The 27,135-nt window shown below is 37.4% G+C and overlaps 1 protein-coding gene across 1 annotated transcript in view; it reads left to right on the plus strand.

Annotated features, from left to right (window-relative positions):
- Positions 1 to 27,135, plus strand: part of LOC124059814 (glypican-6-like) — a 124,284-nt gene that overhangs the window by 17,952 nt on the left and 79,197 nt on the right. Inside the window, exon 2 of the mRNA XM_046390196.1 lies at positions 8,735 to 8,893. Coding sequence (XP_046246152.1) covers positions 8,735 to 8,893 — 159 coding nt within the window. The remainder of the gene's footprint in view (positions 1 to 8,734; positions 8,894 to 27,135) is intronic.

Below are 27,135 nucleotides of genomic sequence, written 5' to 3' on the forward strand. Positions count from 1 at the left end.
TTGAAGCCTTATCATGAGCTGGCAAAGTGACTGAGACCAATTGGAGTTCAACTCAGCACTCTTTGACTGTTCAGGCCTCACACCTTGTAGCACAAAAGAACATAACTTTGGGTTGCAAGTTCATGTGTCCCATTTGTTATTTGTTGTCTCTGCGCTCTTTCTTCCTATCAGAACAAATAGAAAACCATTACAGCGTTATGGCAGGCTAATTATTCATGAGTAGAGTAAAACATTTTAGTGAAGTCTTTCTCATGTATTCTGTTTATCTTTATTTTATTTATTTATTTATTTATTTATTTTTGGTATTCTGTTGTGTTGTGTTGTGAAAAGAAAAAGGAATCATGCTCTGTTTTTTTTTCTTTGAAAATTGAAACATAAGAATCATTCATGCGGAGTTAATTTATCCAGAGCAATTTATCTAGTGCACCAACCCGCAAACCATCAGATTTTGTACAATGGATATAAACCTGAGATTTCAGAGAAGTGTTACACATCCAGTATGTTTTTACTCTTCAGTATATAATTTTGAAGTAATCAAATAGCCATTATTTTATTTAGAGGGTGCTTATTTACTGCTTTAGCCTTTTCCAGCTTTTTTTCCCCAACAGCTTTTTAAGGTGCATATTGTGATTACACACAAGCTCTAATAAATCACAATGTAGTGATTTTCATCATGATTTCTTTATAAAAAATAAATAAAACTAAAAACATGGAGTACCTGGGTGATAAGGCATTCCTAACACAAACCCTGTCTGCAGCTAATTCCTGCCATGGTGCATGAAGCCCTCCAGGTTTCACCACGGAAGCACTTCAATTTAAGTTTAGGTGTAAGATGGTGAAGGTTACGCTTTAAGTCATCGTTGAGGTGGGAGTATTTCAATCTTACTAAAGGAGGAAGATGCTTGTTGAAGATTCTGGTGTGATTGCATAAAAACAGTTGGAATAGGAGAGACTCAGGTGAGTTTAGCAGGATTCTCATCTAGCAGCAGATACTGAAAAAATGTTCAACTATAGAATTTATTTTGAAAAGCAGAAACATACACTGCTCCTTGTGGAAGTTATTACTTGATCAGAGGCTTTTGAAGAATATACATACAGAGCAAAGTTGTAACATGCTAAAAGTAAAACCTCAGGTGCAGTCATCCCCTTTAGTGCATCACAAGCAACTCTAATCTGTTGCATATCACCAGAGCATCTGCTTCAGCTGTTGAGCTTTAACATCACGTGGGCACCTAACAAACTGTAGGCTTTGCTGCCAATTTTAATGAACCCCTGTTAGAGATGAAGGATAAGAATTGTGCCATCCTTTACATGACTGCAGCGTGCGCCTGCATATGAAACCTCAAACAAGCAGAGTATATGCTTCTTTAACATCAAGGGATATGAAGCCAAAGGGAATTGAGGCCAAATACAACTGTGGAATAAGGCACACCATATGATGTTCGTCTTTAATCTCTGCATGATCATACCTCCAGGTCCATCCACTTCCTCCCAGTGACCTATATATTACTGATTTTGTGCTATTTAGCAAATCAGAATGGCTGATTGGTTGAGCATACTTGTAACGCATAGTAATTTTCAAGTAACATTTTTCGTGTTTTGGAGAACTCTGAATTTTGTGAAAGGATCTGCGTCTATGTGGCTGATTACACGTATCAGTTGGGCAACGGGCAAACAGGAAATAGGGCTGGTCTATGTGAGCCTGCTTTGACACTGTAGTCAGCAATTTCACCTAATTATAATGCAACACTTCAATCATGTTTCACTGCTTATGAAGATAGTGATCCAGCGTAGGCAAACACATCTGTGCATCAAAGAAACTCAACAAAACACCAAATGTGTGATTGCATTTGTAAGCAAAACAATATTTCTTATGCCTCACTTCCTTTTTGATTAGGAAACATTTGAGCTAATGCCAGAGCATTTCACTATAAAATTCCCAACGAAGATTAGCATTTGTCCTTAATTATCTTGCCTTCTGTAATTACATACATTTAAATCTCTGATCAGTTTGTTCTGAAAGGGAAAGATGTGCAGCAGCGTCTTCTGACATCTGTGCTCGAGGCAGCTGCAAGGACAGAGTGGTTCATTAGCAAGCTTTACTGGGCTAAACACATGAGTAAAGACCTTTATCCACATTTTATTTTTCCCAGTGATTGCGGTGCTATTTGCTCATAAGTCATGGATAAACCTGTTAGTAAATAATGTATTATTTATGTGTATAAGCTGGTCTGTCTTCACACGTGCTGAACCATGAATTCGTTATTAGGTCTAGAGTATACTGAATCATAAATGTGGGTGGATGTACAAGATCCAATGCTTAAGATACAGCTGTGTTGTTTTATATCTAAATGGAGGCAGGCTTTTCCCTACATCAAGAACCTGGTGTGACATGTGTATCTTCTTTACTACAATGTATTAGCATTCCTTGTCGTAGCTGTCACCGCAGGCTTAGGTGCTTCTCTGCTTAGTAAAAGCAAACATCTCCGTTCACTCTTTTCACTTTTCTTGTGTCGAGATTACAGATGGAACAAATAACAAAAAGGTATAACTCGCAAGGGTAGCCCCACTTTTTCTTTTTTTTAAACATATGTGCAAAAGTTTCAGCAGTGAAAGACACTTTAATAGATCCCATCAACATATTCTGGGACTGTTCCCTGCTTCCCACTTGCCTCTCTTCACCTGCAGCCATCTATGAGACACCAAAGCGCATAAAAGTCAAGTGAAAATTTGCTAGGGGAAACAAATGCGTGTGAGAGCTGTTGAAGGTGTGTGAGCAAGAGGAGTTATCACGCGAGAGATCAGGTTGTACGCAAGAGAAGTTGAAGGTGTAATGGTTTTGCAACAAATGGCAAATCTGCTGTATAAGAGTATATAGTGTAGTATATCATGTATGGGGTATATAAGAGCTATTAAACAGTTTTGCACTATATTTAAGTTCACACTGTATCACTGCTAGGTTTATGCCAAATGGTGTTTGGATTATACTGAAGAAATAATCAGTAACTGGTAAATGACAGTTTTCCTAAGGTAATATAAAGGCAATTTTAGCTAACTTGCTATCGGAACTAAGATGTTCTAAAAATCTGCCTGCTGAGCTCTTTCAATCAGCACAAGTTACAAGTGAATATTAAATCTCTAGTTACAAACTAATTTGCATTGACCTGACCCCCTCTGTCGCCGTTCTCCATATACTTGATCACCACAACTTTTCTCTGTGCCCCATACCAGTAACTTAATGTTATGGATGCGATTTAGAATCTGATATTAAAGATAATATAGAAATGTAAAATGGCTCATGATGCAGACAGGCACACAGGGGTCAGGGGAGTCCTCACTCCTGACTGATGAGAACATTCTTTAAAGTAGCCTTTTCATTTCATTCAGCCGCCACCCTGTCATCTGTTGCCTGTTAAATAGATACATGGATTCCTTTAATTTCATGTTCAATTTTAACGGATTTAAAGTGTGAAAGATCTTGATTCCTGCAGGCTTTTAACCAGTCATTCATACTCTGAAAATTAATTTTTACTCATCTTTGTCTATGTATTTTTTACAACAACAACACATGGGGTCTGTACTCAAACGGGCATTCCTGGCTTTCTGTTGTGTCCACCTTTATTTCCCTCTTTATTGGTTTTTTGCCAGTGTTGGTGTTGAGTCTAACAGTTTAACTCAGCCTACAGAGTCTGAGCACAACTGTGATCTTGCAAGCTTGCAGTGTATTGACAGCTTGGTTTCGAATTCCATCTTGGGTGCGAAGCAACCAGCTAGAACACGACAGATATGGTCTAGTGAGCCAAAATCCCATCTAGATTTGGGGACGATTATTCCCCACTGAGGTAGGCATTTGTGTTTGTTTTTTGTTCTTTAGAAACAGAGCTCAGGATGTATAAACACAATGGAAATGTGCAGCAAAACTTTATGTGTGGAAGAATTATTTTGGAATCACTGCTATTTATGTTCTGATATATTTTGGTATCTCTATTATGGAAAGCAGACAGGAAAAAAGACAAGTGGAAAAAAGGAAAGAAGAAATAAAATGTGACAAACTCCCAACAGTCACAACATTATAAACATGCAGTTCACGCTCCTGCCTGCTGCTCAGAGTCCTATTTTATGCTGGTTTATGCAACAGCAGTGTCATGGTTTTAAAAGTGGTTAAAGTAGCTGGATATGGTAGATTCTGCGTTTATATAAAAACAAGACTGAATGCTGAAAAGAGTGATGCACAACCTATGAACACTAAAAGGACTAGGATTTACTTTTAGCTGTCGTTTTGCACTTAAGGACAGTTATGCCTTGAATTTCTTTTCATGTTCTTTTTTTTTTCTTCTTAACCAGCCGTTAGTGGACAAATGTTGTATTCCACCTACTTTGACAAGTTAAATCAATTTATTGCATCAATGGAAACTCCAAACTAAAAAGGACTATTTCACAGTAGCGGGGCTTCTGCAGCAAGAAAATTTAATATTTCTTAAGTTATCCATCATTATGACACTGAAGTATATGTTTTGTACCAATCATTTATTTGGGCATTGTTTCAGACACTGCATTTCTTAGATCCTTTTGACATTTTCTTTGACATTTGCCAACCAGTTCAAACTGACCCCAAGTCAGTCCAAATGATTCCTCGACTCCTCAGTGTAACCTTCTCCCTCCAATAACAAACTGAGATGGGCCACGTTGCACTCCACTGATACTTTAACAGCAGTGCATTTCAGTGAATGAGAGCTCAAATGTAAGCAAAACTGATAGAATACGAACAGTGACATCGCCTGCAGAAATAACCAGCAGAAATGTATGTAAAGAAATCATAAAATAACATGATGGAAAAAAAAAAAAACAATTACTGATATAATAACGTTGTTCTACATTTCACCACATGCTCTGTACCTTGCACAATATTGTTTTCTCTACAGGCATGTGTTAAACTAATCACAGCTTGGGTTATCACGCAGTGTTGCAGCTTGTGGAAATAACACGTGGCAGTTGAGGAACGCTGTTGCATTGTTTAAAGACTGCAACATTGTCGTTTAGCAGAGAAACAAAAGAGTCTTAAAGAATCAGCAAATAGGAATCGACTTTTGCGTTTCATCTTATTTTGTTGTTTGAGAGAGTATGGTCTCTGTGGCCAGGAGGCTTGTGTATTACTCTGGAGACAATGGGTTTCTGTTGAACTGTTGATGGTGCGCCTCATTACTGTAGCTTGGTATCTCTCTAAGGACTGATTAAGGATTAAGCACATTTCAGAGTGCCAGCACGTACATACTGCATCCTCCTTGTTCCATTAGCCATGCACAGCTCCTCCATCTGTATATGCTTACTGTATATGCATGCAGAACACCAGTGTGCCTGCACTGTACAGCGGGATTCATAAAAAAAAAAAAAAAAAACTCACACAATCTCTACTGTCTGTTTTGCACCAATCTGCAGCTGAGGCAGTGACAGTCATTTCTCAAATGTTAATGGGTAGAATTGGGTGGAAAAAAGGCTCTCAAAGCTCAATCTTTCAAGTGCCAGATTTTTTTTTTTTTTAAAGAATCTCTGATAATGATGTCTGATGCTCTCAGACATAGGAAGAAGAAGAGAGATAATAAAGCGAGTGTGCCGAAAATGTGGCAGCTCTAAAATTGCTATATTTGTACGTATCATTAATGAGCTGAAGACTGGTAATTATTTTTCCAAGACTTTGCACAACTGCTGCCTTCTTGAGCAACAACTTTGTTGGATCCACAGATGTTGCTGCCCAGAAAGACAAATAATTGAAAGAACACTTTATGACCAGTGTACTTGCATTGTTTTCACAGCAACCACAACCTCAGTCTTTTGTTTGTTTCTTTGTTTATTATTCATGCCACTTGTCTTCTTACTGACAAGTGGTCCATGATCTCAAGCTTTCTTGTCCCTCTTCTGCTGCTGAGTGCTAAGCTCAGAAAGAACTTTTTTTTTCCTTTGGGAGGCAGTGGGTGGGTGTTTTAGGGTGTGGGGGTGGTTATAAATAAGTTTGTAAGCAGGCGTATTAATTCTCACAACATACTGTTGTTTTCTTACATCTCTGGCAGTTGTTATTAGTCTACTGATGGTGCCACATCTATTTGTACATTTCTGTGCTGTAAAATTACTGAAAGTCACTCAAACCAACGACAAATTAAACTAGTTATTAAGTTGTATGCTGCTTTGTTGTAAAAAATATTTGCAATGTATTAATTTTGTTTATTTACTTTTTAAATTTTAATTTTGGAATTTATTTCAAGTATAGAGTTGTTTGTTTTGGGATTTACTTGTTAAGTTTGGGATAGCAAAGTTACATCAGCTTATGTCAACACATAAACTGATGTAACTGTTATCATTTTGGAAAAAAAAAAATAGAATTGCTGCCTCACAGTTGTATACCTCTGCATGCCACTCAAGTTGCACAGTTTTACATCCAGTGTGTCCAAACTCGTATATGTGACTGTTAGAGAGCTTCATCACATGCATCACAATTCATCTGAAGCTCAGTACTGGCAAAACCAATAAGGCTGGGGTGGACTACAATGCTACAAATATGTATGCTGCTGTAAAGAAGCTACAAATTCTAAAATGTGGATGCCTCAGACACATCTTCAACCAGACAGCATAGAAGATCAACACAGTCACCAAAGTTTCTATGTGGGCACCCACGATCAGTGTCACAAATTAAGTATTTTCAGACCAAATGTGAAAAATGGTCTCAATCTGTCCAATCTGTCCTTCAGAGTTACTTTGTTGATAAATGGCCAGAAAAGTGTTTCTGCAGAACATTATGTTGTCACAGTGAAGCTAAACTTTGACCTTTTGGATATAAAATGTCATCACTTCATCTTCTTATCTTACCAGACATTTGTGTGAAATTTGTCATAATAATGTCAAAAATATTCTTGAGTTATGGATAAAACATGTTTTGTCAGGCCACTGTGACCTTTAACCACCGAATTGTAATCAGTTCATTCTTGTGCCCAAGTGGACATTTGTGCCATATTTAGAGGTATTCCTGAGATATCACATTCATGAGAATGAGATGGACAGACCAATCAAAAAACATAATTTATTTTTATTTTTCTATACTACACTAATATTAAACAGTGCCCTGTTAATCTATGGTTGAATTAAGATGTAGTGTCAAGATAAATCAGTTTTGCTTCGCTTTTTTTTTAGACTTGATTTCAGCACCATGCCTTGTTATAATAGGCTGGTGCAGCACCAGAGGTGGTCGCACCTCTGGATTTTATCATTTCATTGTATACTTGCAGATTTGCAGACTTGTCACTCAAAGTCATTGCACAGCTCCTCTGTTAGATGTAAGTTTTTACCTAGACTGGGTAACTTGTGGACTTTTTCACTCAATCATCCTGGTGGTGTTTCAGAAAACTGTCTGTTTCTGGCTCAAGCCATCATTCTAAAAAGCACACCTGTTTGATCTTGCTGCCATCGCCACGCTCAGAGATAGAGATTGTGTTAAACACATGATGGATTACGCCTGGTTTCTGTCAGATAGTGCTGTCCATTATAGCTGTAGAGCTTAATCTTCTTCCTCACTGCTTAATGCAATGCATGCCCTTAACATACCAAGAATAATCTACACATGTGAAAATAACCCTTCCTTTTTAAGAAGTGTGAGGCAATTAACTGATTTTTGTTTTATCCAGAAGCAACTTTGTAGTCAAAGAAAAATAGTTCTAATGTCTGCTGTGGTATGGTGAACTCTCTAAGTCCAACAAATTATTGAGTACCTTCTTCAAGATCCATCACTTCTGAGAGTTCTTTGCTCATGTTAACATTTTGATATATTCTGACATTTTTTTTGTGGACTAATAGATTGTCAAGTTTTCCAAGTCCAATTGATTTAATTATCCTCCTGTGCAACCACTCAACTTGTTGACAGGATCTCAAAGGAAATTTAAATATTTGATTATTCCTGCTCAGGGCTGAAGTAATCGATATTATTTTAAATTAAAAATTGAAAATGAATGAATGAAGCCAGAAAGAATCATTGCCCAGCTCTTGAGTTCCTCTAAGATTTCCAAAATGTTAAACATTTTTCTGCTCTTTTCTTGGTTTTGTGGCCCAAAATTTACTGTTTTAGCTAACTATGCCTGGTCTCATCTGCACTGGTTTCATCCACAGCAGACAATTGTTTTCCGATAAAATGCTCCACATACACACAGTTAGCTACTTCCAAACCTCAGGAGTTGGTAGAGACCAAAAACATTGCTAAAAGTGAAAATTTGACTTGGATTCATCGGGTGATCAGAAATGCAACCCTAAATGGATGCTGATGTTCCTTGGTGCCTGGTTGATGTTTTAATAAACAATATGTCAATGATCTGTTTACAACTTTATGTCTAGAGATCACATGGCCATAGCACCTTCTAGAAACTCTGAAATATAGTTTCTGCATGCATCTTCATCAGTTTGATGTATGGGATACTGCACTACACAAGCTCAGTCAGTTATTGCAGTGCCTTGGACTGTAATACAAAGAAATCTTGCATGAGGTGTACGCTGTGTCAGAGTTTCACCTGATAGCAGGATACCGACAAATATTATCTTTCCCCATTTGTTGCGGTCCGTCTCTCTTTGATAGCTCCAGTCATGAGAGTCCTAAATCACAGGAGAGTTTTGATCAAAGCCTCTGCTCAGCCTTTTGAAAAACCGAATCCTGTGGCAGTGATGTGTGTAAAATGGTGCCCTATGTCTCTGTCTTCCGTAGGTGAACACCTGCGTGTCTGTCCTCGGGGATACACCTGTTGCACATCCGAGATGGAGGACAAACTCAACCAACAGAGCAAACTGGACTTCGAGAACCTGGTTGAGAAGAGCAGCCATAATATGAGGACAACATTTGTCTCGAGGCATAAAAAGTTTGATGGTGAGTTATACGAGTTTGTTTTATCTGTTTGACATTCAGAGATTGTGATGCATATAAACTGGTATCACAGACTCTCCCTCTGAATATATTCCAGATGAGCACTGTCAAATTTGTAAGCACAGAATACTGATGTCACGATATATAATCAATCTGAGTGTTATTAATAAGATACTGTATGGGCAAATTGGTTTTAGGGTCGATTCTGGCATCATTTGAGACTAAAACATGTCTCATTTTGTTTTATTTTGTGATTCTTCTTCAGTACAGTACATCACTGGGGGGAGTTTATTTTCTCTTATTTTCTCTTTGCTCATACCAGCTACCTTATGAGACCTCGTCACAAAGCTGTCCAACTAGTTATCATTTCTTTTATTCCACACTCACAGACGTAGACTACATGGCTTTCTGACTGACTGATGGAGCATTGCTCAGTGTTTTGCTGCTTTGTGCTACTCATATTAAAGGGGTCAGTGTGAATTTACTCACATACTGACTGAACAAGGTGGTGCTAACCAAGTGTGTGGTTTTGATCATCAAAACATTTTTCTTGACAACCAATACCAGATTTGACATACTGATTAATAAATAAATAAATAAATAAAAGGAATCTTTAAAAAGATATTATTTGTGGTTTATGGCAAGCTGCACATCTAAAGTCTTTTCTTTTTTTTTGCTCTCTATGTCAAATGCAACACTGAAAACTGTGTACCAGCACCAGAAAGAGTATAGGTGGAATAAGAGAGATGGACGATTCACCTGGCCAAAAACCATCAAGAGCAGTTCTTTTAAAATTTGTCGCTGCTGAGCATTAAATGATCCATCTGTCACATTGGCAGTCAACTGAGGACAATAACTTCATGTTCCTGGAGCAACTACAGTAAATTAGGAATTCAAATGTATTTCAATTGGCAAGATCACTTTACCTACTCAAATATATTTCAAACATGGGCTAAAAGACTGATAAGAGATGGTTTCCAATGCTTGAATGAAGAATCTAAATAACAGTATGCCAGTATGAAAACCTGCATTTATATGATTGTGAAAATAATTAGTAAAATAATATTTACATTATTTAATTCATCTGTAGAGAAAATGTGAACTGCATGTTTCTAAGGTGCTCTGAGCCAATCCTAAGGATTGTATTGGGGCCAATCCAGTATTTTTTATCTGTATGAGCTAAAATAAAAGCAGTACAACTCCCATCCTTTCTTTAACAGACTCTGCACGTCAGCCTGTTGGTGCTAAACTGATGCACTTGTTTACCACTGCCTACAGAACAACATTTCATTGCATGTGAGGGGGAGAATTAAAGTGTATGAGTGTGAGTGTGTGAAAAAATATTACTTAATTAAGGGTGGCAAAAAACACAGGATTTGCTGACAAAATTGTTGTTTCTCCTTTCTTTCTCACTACCAAAAAGCAGTGTACAAAACATTAAAAGTGCAGCTTTTCGGTTTTAGCCAGCTCCGGTCATCATTTTGTGAGGCCAAAATTAAAATTGCCTGTTGTTTAATTTAAGAGTTCTCTGAAGCCAGTGTCTGTCTTGGACCAAAGATTGTTTGTGTGGGAAAAAATATTATAAAAATGTTCAGGACTAAACAAATAAAGAAATAAAAACTTTATCCTGACATGTTTAAAGTGAGAGCAAATATTTTGTGACCTGTTTTTGTACAGTTTCGATTGTTGGTTTCTTTTTTTGTGCTTACTATTTTTCAACCAAGTATGAGACTCTGACACTATCGATTTCTTAATTAAGTCCCCATTTTGCCACACAGGGCTGCAAGTTTTAGTTTGTTTAGAGTTGAGAAATAAGCTACTTTAAATTTTGTGCTTCACCAGCTTCGCCGCCTCATTACACTCTGGTTTTGTAATACTTTTTCACAGTTCACACAGTTTCACAGTGTCGTTAAAGATAGGTATGCTGGAGAACTCAGGATCCAGAAAATGCAAAGAAGCTCAAACATACCATCTTTTGCATTTCTGAAAGAATGTGTGGGAGTTTTGTTTTGGGTACTCATTTTAACCCATATTCTTCAACTTCTAATAGTCGTGTTTATGTGTGTTCTTAGTTGAAAATAAAAATATGTCCTTCAGATCAAGAAACACTAAGATACAAGGTTTTTCTGAGGAATAAATGTAATACACACGGGAAGAAAGAGCCAGTGATTATAGCACAAAAACGGTTCAGCTCTTCTTCTAAAAGTTTTAATTGGAAGCCATAGGTTATGCAAGCGTTGGTAGATGGAAATGTACTGTAAAATACTTTAAAGAGTGGAGCGTATTTCTACATTAATAGCTCCACTACAAAGACAATGCCTCTGGAACAATGTAGAGTTGTCTGTAGAGTTGTATGGTAACACTGGTGACACCAATCACTTATGCAATTCCATTTTCTACATACAGTATGCTCATATCGCCAAGCCACCCAACATCACATTCCTTCTCCTTGCTTTAAGCTCCCTCCACCTCATGGGGTTTGAATCATCCCTCATCAATTTTACATGCCCTCATTTCTGTCCCCAGTTATTTATAGGGCCCTATTATGAAAACCTTAACTTACTTTTTGATTACTGACTGCTTCCCCTGGAGGCTTGAGGTTTTTGATGCATTATTGAGCAGTCCTGAAGCCACAAATGACTGTTGCACACTAGAATTCAGGTTTTGCTATTCTGAATGTCCAATCCTCGGGCCGAAGAATTCTTTCCCCCATCTCTGAGCATTCCCTGTGTTCTCCCAAAGAGACTTGGAGTCCAGTCAAGTTGCTTCACTGTATGGAGAAAGAAACTCAGGACCAACTTTTCAACTGTACATTTTTTTAGCTCAGTTGGGAGAGTGGTTACATTCCCAACAGGTTTGCTTTACTAGTCTCTGAAAGCATTAGTGTTCTCTGCTGTGGCCCAGTAGGTACCTAAAGGTAATCTGAATTAAGGAAAAGGAATTAGATGATTTGTTCTTGCAGTATTTATGCATGTGAGAGCGAAAGCTGGAGAGATGGAGGTAGATATAAAGATGGAGTGACAGTGGATGTGGCAAAGAGGTGCAGGGCAAAGAGAGTTGCATCACATCTGTTAAAGATTAATTGCAGTGTATGAACCATGATAAAATGTACCTCATGCTCAGTCAAGTGATTTTAAATTGAATCAGCTCTACAAAGTGGTTTCCACTGGAGCTGTCTTTTCCTACATCTCCACGATTTCTGGTCTTGTGTATAAAATTACATTATGGACACAATTTACTTCATAGTCTGTTTCGTAAGTCTCAAACAGTGGCAAATCTGTCTGTAATTTCCTAGTAATGGGACTAATAAAGGATTATCTTATCTTAAATGGTAGAGTTTGAGTTTTGATTTCAAGTGAACTGTGCTATCTATATATATAGCACCTTATACAATCAAAATTGTCTCTAGATGCTTTACAGAGACCCAGAGCCTGAACCCCAAGCAAGCAGGCAGTGGCAAGGAAAAACTCCCTTTTAACAGGAAGAAACCTTGAGCAGGACCCGGCTCACAAGGGAGAACTATCCTGCTGATAGTCGGCTGGATAAAAAGAGGGGGGAAGAAGAGGCAGACAGGACAGAGAGGATGAAAGAGAGAGAACGAGAGAGAGAGAAACATACATGCAATAAACATCATAATTTACAAATGATAATGTTTTAATTATATATGATTATGTTATAATTATGTTATAATTCAGGAAAAGGATTTCTGATATAACCTTTAAGTACTTGTGATGCTCCCATATTTATTTGTGGTCAGTTGAGTTTGAAATAAACTTCAGTCAGCTACAAAATTTTTTGTTATTTTTTGTTATTGCAGTTCGGTGCATTTTAGAGATGAGAGATTACACTTGCACTCATAAAAAGTGCATTATGTCTACTAGATACTCATTTCAATTGTTTAGTTGCTCAGTTCAAGTTGGTCTCATTGACACCTCTCTCATAACTGTCTGCAAACAGTGCTTTTAATTGCACACACAGATTTACTCAGCTCATGCTTTTGATTTTGATCCAAAATTATTTGGTTTTAAATGGTGTAAGTGTTACATAACAAGTTTACCTAAGTGTAAGTTGTTACGTATGCGCAAAAATATGAATAGTTTATTTAAAACAAACAAAAAAAAAAAAAAAAACAACAGACATTTTTCTTTTTACAGTTTAGTCAAACTGTTGTTTGGTTGTTGTTTTATAAATGGCAATTATAGGTTTTGCAAATGAACTCTCCATATGTTATTTGTATTTCCTTATTTTTTTTTATAGTGTCAGTCAGCTAAATTCCAACTGGCCACCTTTTTCAGTTAAGATTAATAGTTTTCAACTTAATTTCCTTCATAAATCATATGTGATCTGAAACACTTTACCGAAAATAAGCCTTTTTTTTTTTTTTCAAATTTTCTCTTACGTAGCTTTGAGGTTAAGAAAAAATTTCCCTTGTTTTGCAATTATTTTTTTCCTTTGCATGAAGCCGGAATATTTAACTTCCATACAGTGAAATATTAAAATGTGCTGTTGTTTTATGGCTTCAATCATTTGTCTCTGCAATTCAGCAGTACATTTAGTGTCTACCAGTAGGTTCAGTTCGAGTTGAAAAGATTAGTAGAAAGAACTGGAGAGGAGTTTGACTCATTTGTAACTCCAGTATTAACCTTTCTATATTCCATTTATTTTTTGTGATATGGTAGATGCTCATTAGGTTCAGTTTGGTTGATGCCTTTCTGCTGAGACTTCGACAAGAGATTAGTGTGTGTGGTTGGTTGACTGAAGTCTGGGTTGAGCAGCAGTCATGGTTGACTGGCTTCTTTGATCCTGCCCCAGTAGAGCTTCTCTGCTCAACGCTGAGTGCTGCAGTGCCCCTCATTCACTTGAACAATCCCTTATTCACACCCGACTTACACCAAGACTGACTGGAACATAACACCCCATTCTCTCTAATCTGTCCTCTCTACAAATTCACAGGCTCCTGCTTCACCGTGTAAGCTGGCAACCACACACACGGTAAAAACATGACTCCAGTTATCACATTTATGATTTATTCTTTATCTGTAACACTTTATTTCTAGATGCACATATCAAATGTGGGACGTTTGTCACATTTTAATGAAAAACTAAAGAGTCCATCTTTTTTTCTCTTAGATAGAATCCAGCAGAACACCTGAACCTGCTTTTCCTGGACTCATTATTAAATTTTACCATCATGGTTTTTGCATTAATTGTTTAGTGCATCAAATATTAAGTGAAGAATGGCACCAAACACATTTTCTATGCACGAAAAAGCAGCAAATGGGCCCTAAAATATTTTACCATCAAAGTCGACACATTGATCCTGTGTTCCTTTTCAACATAAAGGGGAATAAACAACGTTTTGTTGGCAAATCAGACAGTCAACAGTGCACTTCAAAATCAACCCCAATAAAAACAACGATGGGAAAGATGATCTGTGAACCAACATGATGGAACTTTATATCTCGACAGTGTCTCACAGACTAACGAACAAATTTTATCCTACCCTTGCTTATATAGTTGGTGAATCATCAAATGCTTTTCATCTTTTTTATATATCCAGTCAGGTTCTGCATTGTGAGTATTGCTGATTGTTGTTTTTGTTGTTTATTTTAAGCCAAGAGCCCTTTAAATCAGCACTAATAAATCACTGTCACAACCAAATATCTTCTCTTAAATGGATATTGGCATGCAATATATTTAAATTATCTAGCAAATTTTCTAATTTTGAGGTCTTCATTCATAAAATAAAACCATTCCATTACTTTTGATCTAAATTCATCTGATTTAAGCATATAGTTTCCTTTGGGTGACAGGGAATTAAACACAACATAGCAAATGCTCTGACTTCAAACATATTGAATTAAAAGCTAGTGTATCCAAAGCAAGTTCTCTTTATGTCGGTATACCCATATATAAAACCTTTGGTGATCGTACTTCCCCAAACATCACAAACTCAGAATCCTCACATGTATTATTCATGTTTGACATTCATTGAAGTACTTACCAAGTAAAATTTTGAAAATGCCCACAATTCATAGCTGACATCAAGTGGTTACTTCAAAACAGCATCTCAAAGGTCCTCATTAAACTTTACTCGCCCCAGTTCAGCCCTGAAGTTCTGAACTAGAATTATAATTACACATTTTGTCATAACAAGCATTATAATCCTTTTAAGAAAGTAAATGATTCATTCATTTAATATTTTGATAGGTCATCCTTAATATCCTCAGTGTAATAGGTTGTCTGTTTTCCTTCTGCAAACTTGACTGATAGCTTGAACACGTTTAATTATGCCATACACACACTTCACTGTTGCAGAACGAGTACTTGGGTTTGTGGACTGATTTGTAATTCCCATTATCCTTTGTGCATAATATAATAGCCAACATTATTAATTTATACTATGAATAAATTGACTAAAGAGGTTACACTTGATACACAGTGCAAGATTCTGATGAGATTTGGCCCCATTTAGACAGTTGAAAGTTTGGTTGCTTTGGCCAGCTGGACACCAGTTTGGCAGAAATGAAACTGCTAAATTCATTGGGTCCTGTGGGGGGTTGGCACTTGTTATACAATGATGTAGACAGTATTTTTATACTTAATTATACTCCTCAGAATAATTTATAAACATGAAGCTGCTACTCAATGTGGTTGCCATGTTTTTAAATAAATTAACAGGTCTAAGGATTCCAGAAAAACGGATAAGCAAAGTAATAATTCAAATCAAAAATTCTCTTAGGAACAAAAATACACATTCTCAGAAATCTTCCAATTACAACAAAAGGAAATTTTTGTACAAAGTTAAAATCTTGGGTTGAGTTTGATCATTGAGGGGAAGCTAATGGAGTGTCCAACAGGAAAAAAACAAACCCTCTGGCATTGTGGACAAAAATGTCATGGCATTGACACTGTGCATATTTTGTACCGACTTGTGGTTCTAAATCTAAAGTCGGGGCCTTGCTGAAGTAATGAGAAGTTTTTCATTCTGACATGGCTGTTCAAGTCAAATTTATTTAATTTATATAGGCCAAAATTACAAATTTGTCTCAAAGGTAGAAAAGACCTAATATTTTTTTAGACTTTCACTTTGGAAGAAGAAGAAAGTTGCCTTTTTAAATTTTGTAGTCTAGACAAGTTTTTGTTACAACAGATTGCAAGTATTGCAAAATACAGTAAAAGCTGATCCACAGACTGGATGAGATGGACTGCAATATCTAACTAACTCATGTGGAATTTAATACCCAATAAAACCTTTAAAAACACAGTATGTAGTTTCTGTCACTAGGGGTCTCAATAAAAACAAAACAGAACAGAACTAAAAAACACAGGTAGAATGGGATCATGGAATTTCTTGTCTTCTTTGTTATACAGCAATTATTGCCAATGAAAATCCGATGTGACTCAGGCAGAAATGTTTGCAGACTAAGTCAGGCTTGGTCACATTCAGTCATTCAAATTCAAAAATGGAAGAAACCATGACACTGACACCATGACACTGTACCATACCATCTCACTAATACAGGGCACACTGCACATGTCACAAAACAAATGTACAGGACATGAAGGACACCCTAGGACCATATGATGGTACAAGACCCTGATTACACAGGAGATGACACTAAATTACACACAGGGCAGGACACTGGAGAGGACAGGGCATTCATTGATTCAACCCCTGCAGTCCAGTGATGAGGCTGAATCCTGCGTGACAGTCACATGTCAATTTCTAATGAAATGTAAAACCATATGGACTTGCATTTCCTGGAAGCGTTCATAAATAAATAACCTCTGTTTTGATGTCCTTCCTAAGTGAATGTCAGGAAGACTATAATTCTCTAAGGACAGAGGGAATGGGGTCTGTCCAGCGGTGGTTTAGTTGAGAGTTGGTGGCAGCCTCCATCATCTGGCACAGGCTGCAGCTTGATGTCACTTTTGTACTTCAGGATGGATGACTCTGTGTGGCCGGGACACTGTTAACTCTCTCCCGCTGGTGAGCTTCAAGGAGAGGCTATAAGAGGCATACCTTTCCACCAGCCACTGTAACAAAAATGAGAAGTCTATCCACCGGCCTGGTGCAATGTGATTCTTCTTTTCAATACATTTATTAAATTAAACTTTGTGTCAGATATTGAAACATACACACTGTGAAAACTCACTTACAAAAAAATCCTATCCTCAGGATATTGAGTTTGCTCAGGCTACAGCTGAGATCATGACGTCTATCGAGACAGATGAAAAATGTTTCCCCTCTCCTGCAAAGGTGGTGGTATGCTTTCTTCATAGACCCCCACTGTTCAGTCTCCTTTTTTTATTTCCACGCCTCATTTAAAATTGACTGAATGTGGTGACTGTGAGGTTGGCATAATTTTTAGTTTAGTATTTACTTGTGACAAATATGGATTTTAAAACTAGATTATGAAATCTGTCATTTATTTGCTGCATACAAATGAACTCTCTGTGGCTGGCTTGTCCTTTTATGTGTATTAATTTGCAGTTCAGTGGTGGACATTTGTAGGGCGCATAAAGTAAAAATATTGCAGGATATGTCCATTAAAATGTCCCAGTGAAATACTGCACAGCAAATCGTCTGAGCATGATCAGAGCATGGATCCCATGTGTGAACTTGGTGGTGTTTTTCTGCTTCCTCTAAAATATCTGTACCAAAACACACCACTTGCACTTACTTTTCAAAAATGCCTTAAAGGAATTGCTGTCAGTCATATCAGTCAAAGAAATCAATTGGTCAAAATGAAAACACTGAAAGCAGTAGTAGAGTTAAAAGTTGTATTGACAGATAAGAAAAATTTATCCAAAAAAAAAAAAACCCAATCCTTTTTGAAAATGCAAAGCAAACTGCTGGTTGAAGCTGATAGACTGCACATACAACAACCAGCTTACATCCTTGAGTGAGTGAATGACTGACCACAGCGTGTGTGTGTGTGTGTGGCCATAGCTGCAGTCCTGCCCTTGCCTGGACAAAAGCTAACCTTCATTTGGAAATGACACAAGGACAGAAATGAACAACATACTCACTGTTTTTTTTTTCTTGGGAGAACCTCAGTATCTTCGTTCAGGTGCAGGAAACACAGCAGGATGGATTAGTCTGGCAAATCTCTGCATGGAAGCTATCATGGGGAGAGGCACTCCAGCAGCCAGGTTGAGACAAAGCTGCTTATCCACGGGGTCACAGTAATGTAATGGTGTGCGCAGCCAATTTGCTTCCTGCTATTCAACGGGTGTGAATATCATCCATGGGAGAAAATCACTTTGATTTTCTGAACCTTGCTAATTGACTTCTGTAGTGCCTCTCAACACTGAACTCTGTGTCAGATCTTGGAAGAGACAGAGATGTCTCAGCAAATGTGGCTTTTGTCAATATAATTAACCAAACTGACAAGAGGACATATAGCTTTGCTTTCCAGTTTGAAATTTTTGACTGAAGTTACTAACTAATGTTTCATGCTGTGTCATGCAATTCAAGGATATGTGATGTGTCATGTTCAATTCAGTACGTCCTTGGCAACACTGCTGGTATGGTATCATAGCACTGTATTTAATTAAAGTGCCACTGAAGTATCAGAACTAGAGATAAGTTTATTTCATGCATTCTTCTTTCTTTTCAAAGCTTGGCGCCTGTATTACCCACAATGTAATTCTACTACTGACACATGAGTGAGACATTCAGGTGTTCCATGCTAGCTGCAGCTAATAAAGCGACAAGTCACTAGACTGAAGCAGAGATGAGGAATGAGCTACAGAGGTCTGGTTAGGTCACTTTATTGTCACTCCACACCCCACAGATTTGAATGAAGCACCTGTCGTCATTGCACTTCACATGCCCTGATGTATACCCTTGGGAGACAGAATGGGTTGGTTTCTCCATGATTTAACAAAGATTTTTACTTATCAGCATCAGAGTGCCTCAGTTTTTGTTTCTTTTTTTTGTCTGACTGTATATTTCTAACTATACTGACAATTAGTGAGGCCATTGTAGCTACAATTAAACCAACATACGCCTTATTCGGTTTTTATTTCTGCAAGTAAACTTTACATTTACATTCTAAAAAAATGGGTTGAAAAATGTCTTTAAAGCAATGCTAAAGGTTGGAAAAAAGCTTGAGGGGGTGTATCACTACTTGAGAGTAAAATACCATATTAATAGCTGTATTAATAAATAGCAACTTACTTAACAATACATACATAGCTTTGTTTTTAATGTTCATTTTGCAAAAGCATAACCATCATTGTAATCAAATCATCACAGTATATCATATAATTGCTGGACAATAATTAGTTTCGGCTACATTTGTTTAGCAAATTAAGGTATTCTCCACTGGATGGAAGAAGTGGGTGATTGCAATTGTGCAATGATATAATTACTTGTAATATTAGCACACAAACTAAAGCCTAACAAGTGAATAAGACTGCTCTTAAACCATTTATAGTGCTCTGCATACTGGGTGGAGGATACTGGAAGAGCTTTGCCGTCTTGATAATTTACGCCCAGTGTTACCTCAGCCTTGTTACACACTCAGTGTTTCAGTGGTTCCTGTGGGAGATCGTCATATTTTTCGGGGCCAACATTTGCATGGGATCTAAAAGCCCCAAAACACTGAAACTGGCCAGAGTTTACCCAAGTTCAGCAACTGCATACGCCTTTGCTAAGCAGAGTTACAGTCTTTATAACTACCGCATTTATGCAAGTTGATGTGCAGTATACGTGTATTTCTTGGTGAAGCAACAACAACTGGATTCTTGTTGTCGCAAATTAACAACCAGTTTTATATTACCTCTTGTTAATGACAGCTTGTTCTCAGCTCTGTGATGCCACGTGATTCATAGATTCAAAACAGAGAAAATTCATTAACCCATATCACTGCAGGTGTGTCAATCAGTCAACCTCACATTTATCAATTATCTTTTGGTCCAAGCTCGGGCCTCTCATTTGCTTTCAGAAACACACACATAGGGAGTATCTAGGCTTTGTCATACTGTAAGGCTGGGTTTTCTCTTATCTTTTGTATGCCACAAAATACTGCAGCATTAAAAGCAGCAGTGGTCATAAGCCCTGGTTCTGGTAGCTGGTAGTATGGAGCACTGTTTTCAACCTTTATCTGGAAATGGAGACAGAATACTTCAAACTGACTGAGAATGAAACAAGAGACAGACTGATGTCAAGGGCGTCTAGAGGCTGCTGTGAAAGGTTGCTGGGGTCGTTGTTTACTGTTATGGTTGCTTTTTTGTCTTCCATGAACATTTTTCTGTGCTGAAGTACATGTTTACACTGTAGATAATACTCCCTTACCCAACAACTGTACTATGTGCACAAGTGACTGCCTCAGTTATAACAGTTAGTAAATACTACATGCTTTATAAAAGAAAAGAACAAATTTCCAAATAGAAAGTTCAGACATGTCCTTATTCTACTGTCTCTAATGATTATGAACCTCATTAGCTGTTGAGCAAGAGAAAGGGTATGCCCTTTATTAATAATAAATGTTAATGTAAATGTAAAATTTCTCTTAGATTTATATTTCTGCCCACAGTATTTATTCTAACATTTCAATATGTTTACTGTGTCTCATTAAATCTGAAAGGATGCATGACCTTGAGCTGAAGCAGAATAGTGTCCATTTCTCACTGCAAAAGCGAGGTGTGAGAATGTGCTCTGCTTTTCTGATTCCTAAAACTCTTCAAGCCTCATTAACTACGAAAACAAGCCAGCTAGCTTGCTGTGAATGGTTTGTCTCTCTCCACGAGGTGCAGAGTCTTTTCTTGGCTCAAGCAAATGCAACAGAGTCCCTGCTGGAGCAGGCAATCATTGAAGCGGACAATAATGGCAAAAGTTTCATGTTTTATGCGGTGTCTTATGTGCTGAGTAATAAGGTTTATAGTTCACTATAGTGTGAGCCGTGAAAGTATATGAGGTGCACACTATTAAGTTTTAGCCAAAGATTTTCACATTTTTAACTTTTTTTACTGATAAAAAAAAAATAAATAAATAAAAAAATCATATTTTAGGTCATTATTTAATTCTGAGTCGTCAGTCCCCCTTGATTCTGTGCCAAGCCAGAGGATCAAACTTTCTTTTAACTGAATTCATCCTTCTTTTTTTAGATTATACTTCTCAGGCTGTGGTCAATTTCAGCTAAAGGTTTCAACTGGATTTCAAATTGCTTTTAAGAAGTGTTCATAGCGGTAACGATGTTGTTCCTGTTTTCACACTGTCATTTTGAACTGCACCGGCTATCTGTTCCGCCAAGCTCACTCCTTAGTCTGTGGCCAGTTTGAACAGAATTAACTTCAACTAACAACACTTCAACTTCAACAACTTCCAGCTATCCACGACCTACTGCTCAACATCAAATCGTCCTGCGCAGTGGGTTGGCCTGTGGTGGAAAGAGAGGCCTGGTCAGGGCTGCCCAATCTCCTTATCTTGATCTCCCAAACTGCTATGCTTTTCTTTTCAGTTAGGTTCTGGCTCACTTGGCTTTTGATCCTGTGGTCACAATCCCACCTGACAGGGACTCTCTTAAAACCAGGTTAAATGCAAACCTGACAGAGAGAGCAAGAGTCTGATGAATGAGAAAGAAGTGTAAACAAAGAACATATTGTGACATGCTAAGTGATTACACAAATACTTTCTTGTTTGCAAGTTATACGTTTTTTTGCTTCATATTCTTATGATTATTTGACATTTAATGAGCTTTGTTTTTGATTATATTCGCACAAAAGCTGATTTAATAACACTGCTGATTCCCTCATCATTGGGACTTCGTCATCAGGGACGTCAAGTTTAAGTCAACAGTGGCCCACTGCCTTCCTTATGGATAAGGTATTAGACGTTATCGTCAAACTTACTAACTTCCCTCTATATCCGTATATATCTACATTTGTTGCGCATACTGGCACTAATGACATCCCATGTTGACCACGTTCTAGAGTCAAGTGGTAAGGACAACTTTATCTCCAGCCCCCTACTGACCCTCAGCTGGTGTTTTAGCTGACTCTGTTTGAAAGGAATGCTCTCCACCCTATCCACGGCAGTTCACAAATGCTGGGTGATAAATTTTTATTCAGCCATATTCCATCATCACTCTGCTCAAAGAATAACTCATTTATAACTCCTCCCTCTTCAGTATCCCTGTCATTACCATGGAAAGGCCGAAGACAATGAAACCATGCTTCAGTTCGGTAACAATAAAAATGACAGAAATTGCCATTAAAATGTTGATAATCTGATACATTTAGATAACATTGCTGCATTGCTGTCAGCTAGCTGTATCCCTGCTCATTTTCCCTCTTCCAGTAGCTTATTATTTTTTGTCTTCTGAACATGAGGTCTCTTCTAAACTTTCATCTGCCAAGGTTTTATCATATCTAATAATACAGACTTTTTTAATCACTGAGTCATGACAGAGTTCAGCTGAGTCCTTCGTTCTGAAACCTGCCTCCCTGAATTCTCTTATCTCCAGCGGCCAAGACTGTCTGGAGGAGTCCTAACAGTAGTTTTTATATACTCATTTAATTGGTAGTTTTTAAACCTTTGAGATTTTTAGTTTTGTTCATAATGAAAAGCTTCCTTTACTTGTGAATTTCTCCATTGTGAGACAAATAAAGGATTATCTTACTCTGTGTTTTAATCTCTAGAACCTCAAAACTAATTTTTGGTTTTGTCTGAGAATTCTTTGAATTTTTATCTGTCATCATGACCCAGCATGATAGAGTTCTTATCATGTGTGATTTTAACGTTCATTTCTGTAGTACCACTCCTTTGTCTTTTACTGATGATTTTTATAAAGCTGCTTGAGTCTTTTAATCTCATGCAGTTGGTTAATGGCCCCACCCCTATCAAGGGTCACACCCTTGAACTCATCCTCACATACAGTTTCTCTTTAACCAGCGTAAACCTTTCTGTTATTACCGGCCATTCTCATAACTCCCAGAGCCTTGTCCAGAAAATAAATTCTTTTAGTAATAATAATTTATTAATTCTTTATCTCCCCCCCCACCCCCCAATTATGCAACCATTGGAGCGTGTCCTGAGAAGTTTGAGAATTTTTTTCACTGTTGAAGGGATTAGGCTGCATATTTTTCCAGTTCCCAAGACAACTGTAATGTAAACAGTCTACCTGCCTTGCTAACATGTCATGTTAATGTCACTCTCAACTTTATGTGGCACCAACTGAAATCCTCTTTTTGTTCACTAAATGGTCTACCCCCAAAGTTCCTCAAAGAAATATTTCCTTCAATCAGCTCAAGTGTTCACTGCTCTCTTTCCAATAGCTTTTTACCAAATGACCACTTTTATCTAAAATTTTATAAAACCAGGAATGACCAGATTTTTCTTTTTGGTACTTTTGAGAGTACCCCACCCCAAATGTCTGAAATTGACAATCTCAGTGGTGAGCCTTAGAGAGCAGGCTAACAGTTCTTGGTCTGAGCCAAACCAACAGTGCTCTTTGCCAGAATGCTTATTCCTCTCTTTTCTCCAAGGAGTCAGTGGGCTTACATCATGTTTATGGTTTGTATTCTTTTATAAGCAGATAAAATTAGGATCCATTGCATACTTGGATTGTGTTGTCATATTAACATACATGAGAAAATAGTCCATTCCCATTGTTTTTATTTATGTTCCAAAACTAAACAAAATGTAAATCAACAGTTCAATTCAATTTGTATTTTATAGTCTGTTTTTGTCTGTTTTGAAGCTGTATTAATGCATTTGTGATTCCCGGTGCAAATTTCAGGATGTTCTGTTCAGAGATTGCTGAGAAGTCATGTTTGGTTGTGGAAGGGGTGACAAATGGGTCTCCATGGATGAGATGTAATGCACAAGAAAAATGAAAAACTCACCAAAGGTTAAACAGGCCAAAGAAATGTCATCAAAATGCCACTTAAACATGATTTGGCCTTTTGGATTCTTTCATCGCATCAAATTTTGTGCCAACAGTGTGGCTTGAATATGAGTGAAAATTCAGCACCGTCCCCTGAAAAGGTCGATCAAGATCTGTTCTGAAATAAAACCTGGGCTTTAAGATAAAACACAGAAGAACACATTTTATGCATCAGAGTGCATGTTGATTGGACCAGTAACATATATTTGAAGATTTGATCTCTCATTTAAATGACATGATAGAACTCAGTGGGGGAAACAAAATTCACACCCTTTTTCATAAAACTTTGGTAGCTCAAATTATAATGCAAATAATTTCAGTCTTTATGAATTCTCAGAGAAGCTATCTTTTCTGTTTTATTGTCTGTGTATTAATTAATGACTAAGGAAAAGAGATATGACTTAAGGAAGCTGGGCCCTTGCAGCTAGGCAACTGACTGACAGGCACTGAAATGACTGCTTGGTTAAATGTTCAAACATGGGATTATACTGCCCACTCAACATCTCAACTGGACCCCCGCTTAATTTTTTGCACCTAATTTATTGGCCTCCTCAAGGCAGTGATGTTCTTAACACAATGTGTGTAACTTTGGCATCAAAAGTAGGAGAAGGCACAAAGAAGTCAACCAAAATAAACAAGCATATGAATTCTATTAAACAGATGATTATATTAAAGAAATTATTAAAGAATGATTTTACCTGCACGTATGTACATTTATATCAATCGAGCAAATAACATAAAACTCGCTATTGTGCAGTACAACAAAAAAGAGACAAAGAGAGCGGAGCAGGTGGATCCAGATGGAGGAGATGGCTGCAGGATCAAAAGCAGAGCTATTTATTGAAGAACTGCAACCAACACAGGAGCAGGCAAAGTGAGCAGGCAACCAACAGAGACTGAATTCATAACTGGACTAAAATTCAAACTAAACTTGAAGGGATGAGGTGGAGATGGAGAGAAGCTCAGGTGAGGGGAAGGAGCTGATAAAACAGGGGCACAAGAAAGAAGCTGATATAGGCTGTGAAGACACTGGGAAAGGAGAAACAGTAACATGGATTATACAGGTGTGCAGCAAGAACAGAGGTGGAAGGAAACACAAACAAGCACAGAGAAAAGGATAACGTGGGAAAAAAGAGGAAATAATTGAGACACATCCATAACAAAATGTAGAACTGCTGCATTAATAATGCACAAATCCTGTTTAAATCACAGCTGGTTTCATTAATGAATATTTTCATTTTTACTACAAAGACCAGAATGCTGCCACTTAATTGGTGTATGTGCAATTCTTGCATCTTTCAGGAAGTGATAGCTGTAAATAAAACTGAACTTTATTTACCTGAAAAACATACACAAGGTGTCAGAGCTTTTTAAATCTCTGATTACAGACTGCTGCCTTTCACCGGACCTGGATGCTAGACTCAAAGAGAGCACCCATAACAGCAGAATGACTAGTGGGTGGCAACACATACCCTTCTAACTACTAACTTCTAACTGGGCAATAGAGCTGTTCCTAACTCCAAATCCATTAATGTTCTCCAAAACATTTTACACTAATTAGTTTCTGGTAGCCTGGCAGGGATCCCAAGCCTGCAGCTACCTTGGCTATACCTCGCCTTCATTTCTCCTCAGATACTAGACACAACAGTCATTGAAAGTGGAAGATTTCACCCCTCGATTCTTGGGCCTCAAGCTGATGGACCCTATTCACAATAAATAAAAGGATCAAACTGCAATGGGTGTGGGAGCAGTGTAGTCACTTGGTATATTAGGAGGGAAAGGGACAGTGTATAGTCTGTTTTCTCACAAGTTTGATAAAACTGAAGCAGGTTGGATGATTTAGAGTTAAAATAACAGCCTAATCTTTTAACCTCTGTCTCTGTCTGAAATATCCCGATGTGCTTGATTGTTTCAGTGACAGACTTGTGATTATGTGAAGGTGCATCCCATACTGTGTTAACAGAAGTTGCGGCAATTATGTAGGGATTTGGAAGGACTACAACTTATCAGCCAAAAACATCTCATACTAATTTCAGCATCAGACTGGCTAGACCTTTCCTCAGTGTTAATATGCTAAATGGCTTTGAATCTCAGTTCACCTAAAGCTGTGGAATACAGTAATGATTTTTAAAATTGCTTTGACACTTTCCTGTGATAATAGTATGAATTGTCACATCCTTCAGAATCTTATCTTAATCTTTGAAGTGTAATGCAATTAGGCTTCACTTATTAATCTCCTCATATTGGTAATTTTCCTTGTGGTGGAAAGTGCCGCTTGTTTTTGAACTGTAAGGAAAAACATGGCCATGACTGAGATAATTATGTACTCCAGTTTCACAGGAATGCTGTGGCAGAATTTACTTTAGGGTCCCTTTTGTTAATTTCCTTTTTATTTTGGCAAAGAAAGCAACAAAACAAAGAATCTATTAAATTCTCATTTGCACACAACACAATTTGCTCTTGGCAACTTGGAGTGGACCCCCTCCCCCATCCACCCCAATTCAACTGACTTTATTAACCTGAAAAATGAGGGACAGTGGGAGAGATGACATTGCTTCAGCTTTCATTAACTCTAAATCACTTTCCATGCAGAGTGCAACAGTGCACAAAGGTAATTAATTTCCTCAAGGACAATTATTTTAGTGTTCTGAGATAATGACAAGAACTCCTCAAAGTTCAGTCTCAGTAGATACTGGAGATGGTTCTAAAGGAAAACCATCCCCTAAGACCAAATTTGGAGTCAGTATTGCACCATCTCTGGTGATCTGGTGCATTTTAGATTTATTTGGGAGAACTTATTCTATTCATAGTGCAGAATAACATCAAAATATTAAATTGTGGCAAAAGCCTTTAACATACAGTATACAGACACATATAGATGAGAAATATATCACAAATATTTTCATACAGTGTATCAAAAGATATATATATTCTGCTATTAAGATTGTCCTTTTGTTGGTGGCTGTTAGATAGGTTAGATAGATTGCATGCTAATAATAACACAAAAGGCCAATACACACTTTAGCATTTTAAGATTTTTATTTTTGAATGTTTGTCTTTAAATTTGTTATTTCTAATTTTGATTTTTCCTCTCATTGTGCATATTATTCTCAATTGCACAGTAACCTTTTCATTGAGATTGAATAAATGCCAGTCTGCATTTTACTGCACAATTCGCATGATCACATCACAAATAAATGTATTAGATTTTTCAAATATTTGTTTTAGAAGTAAAATGAGCCTTCGTGCAAGCCTGAAAGTTAAGACTCAAACACACCAAACATGAGAGCACAAACAGTAATGCTGTAATGTTCATATTGTGCAAGACACTTTTAATATCACAAA

Source organism: Scatophagus argus, chromosome 1, assembly GCF_020382885.2.
Source record: "Scatophagus argus isolate fScaArg1 chromosome 1, fScaArg1.pri, whole genome shotgun sequence".
NCBI lineage: Eukaryota > Metazoa > Chordata > Actinopteri > Scatophagidae > Scatophagus > Scatophagus argus.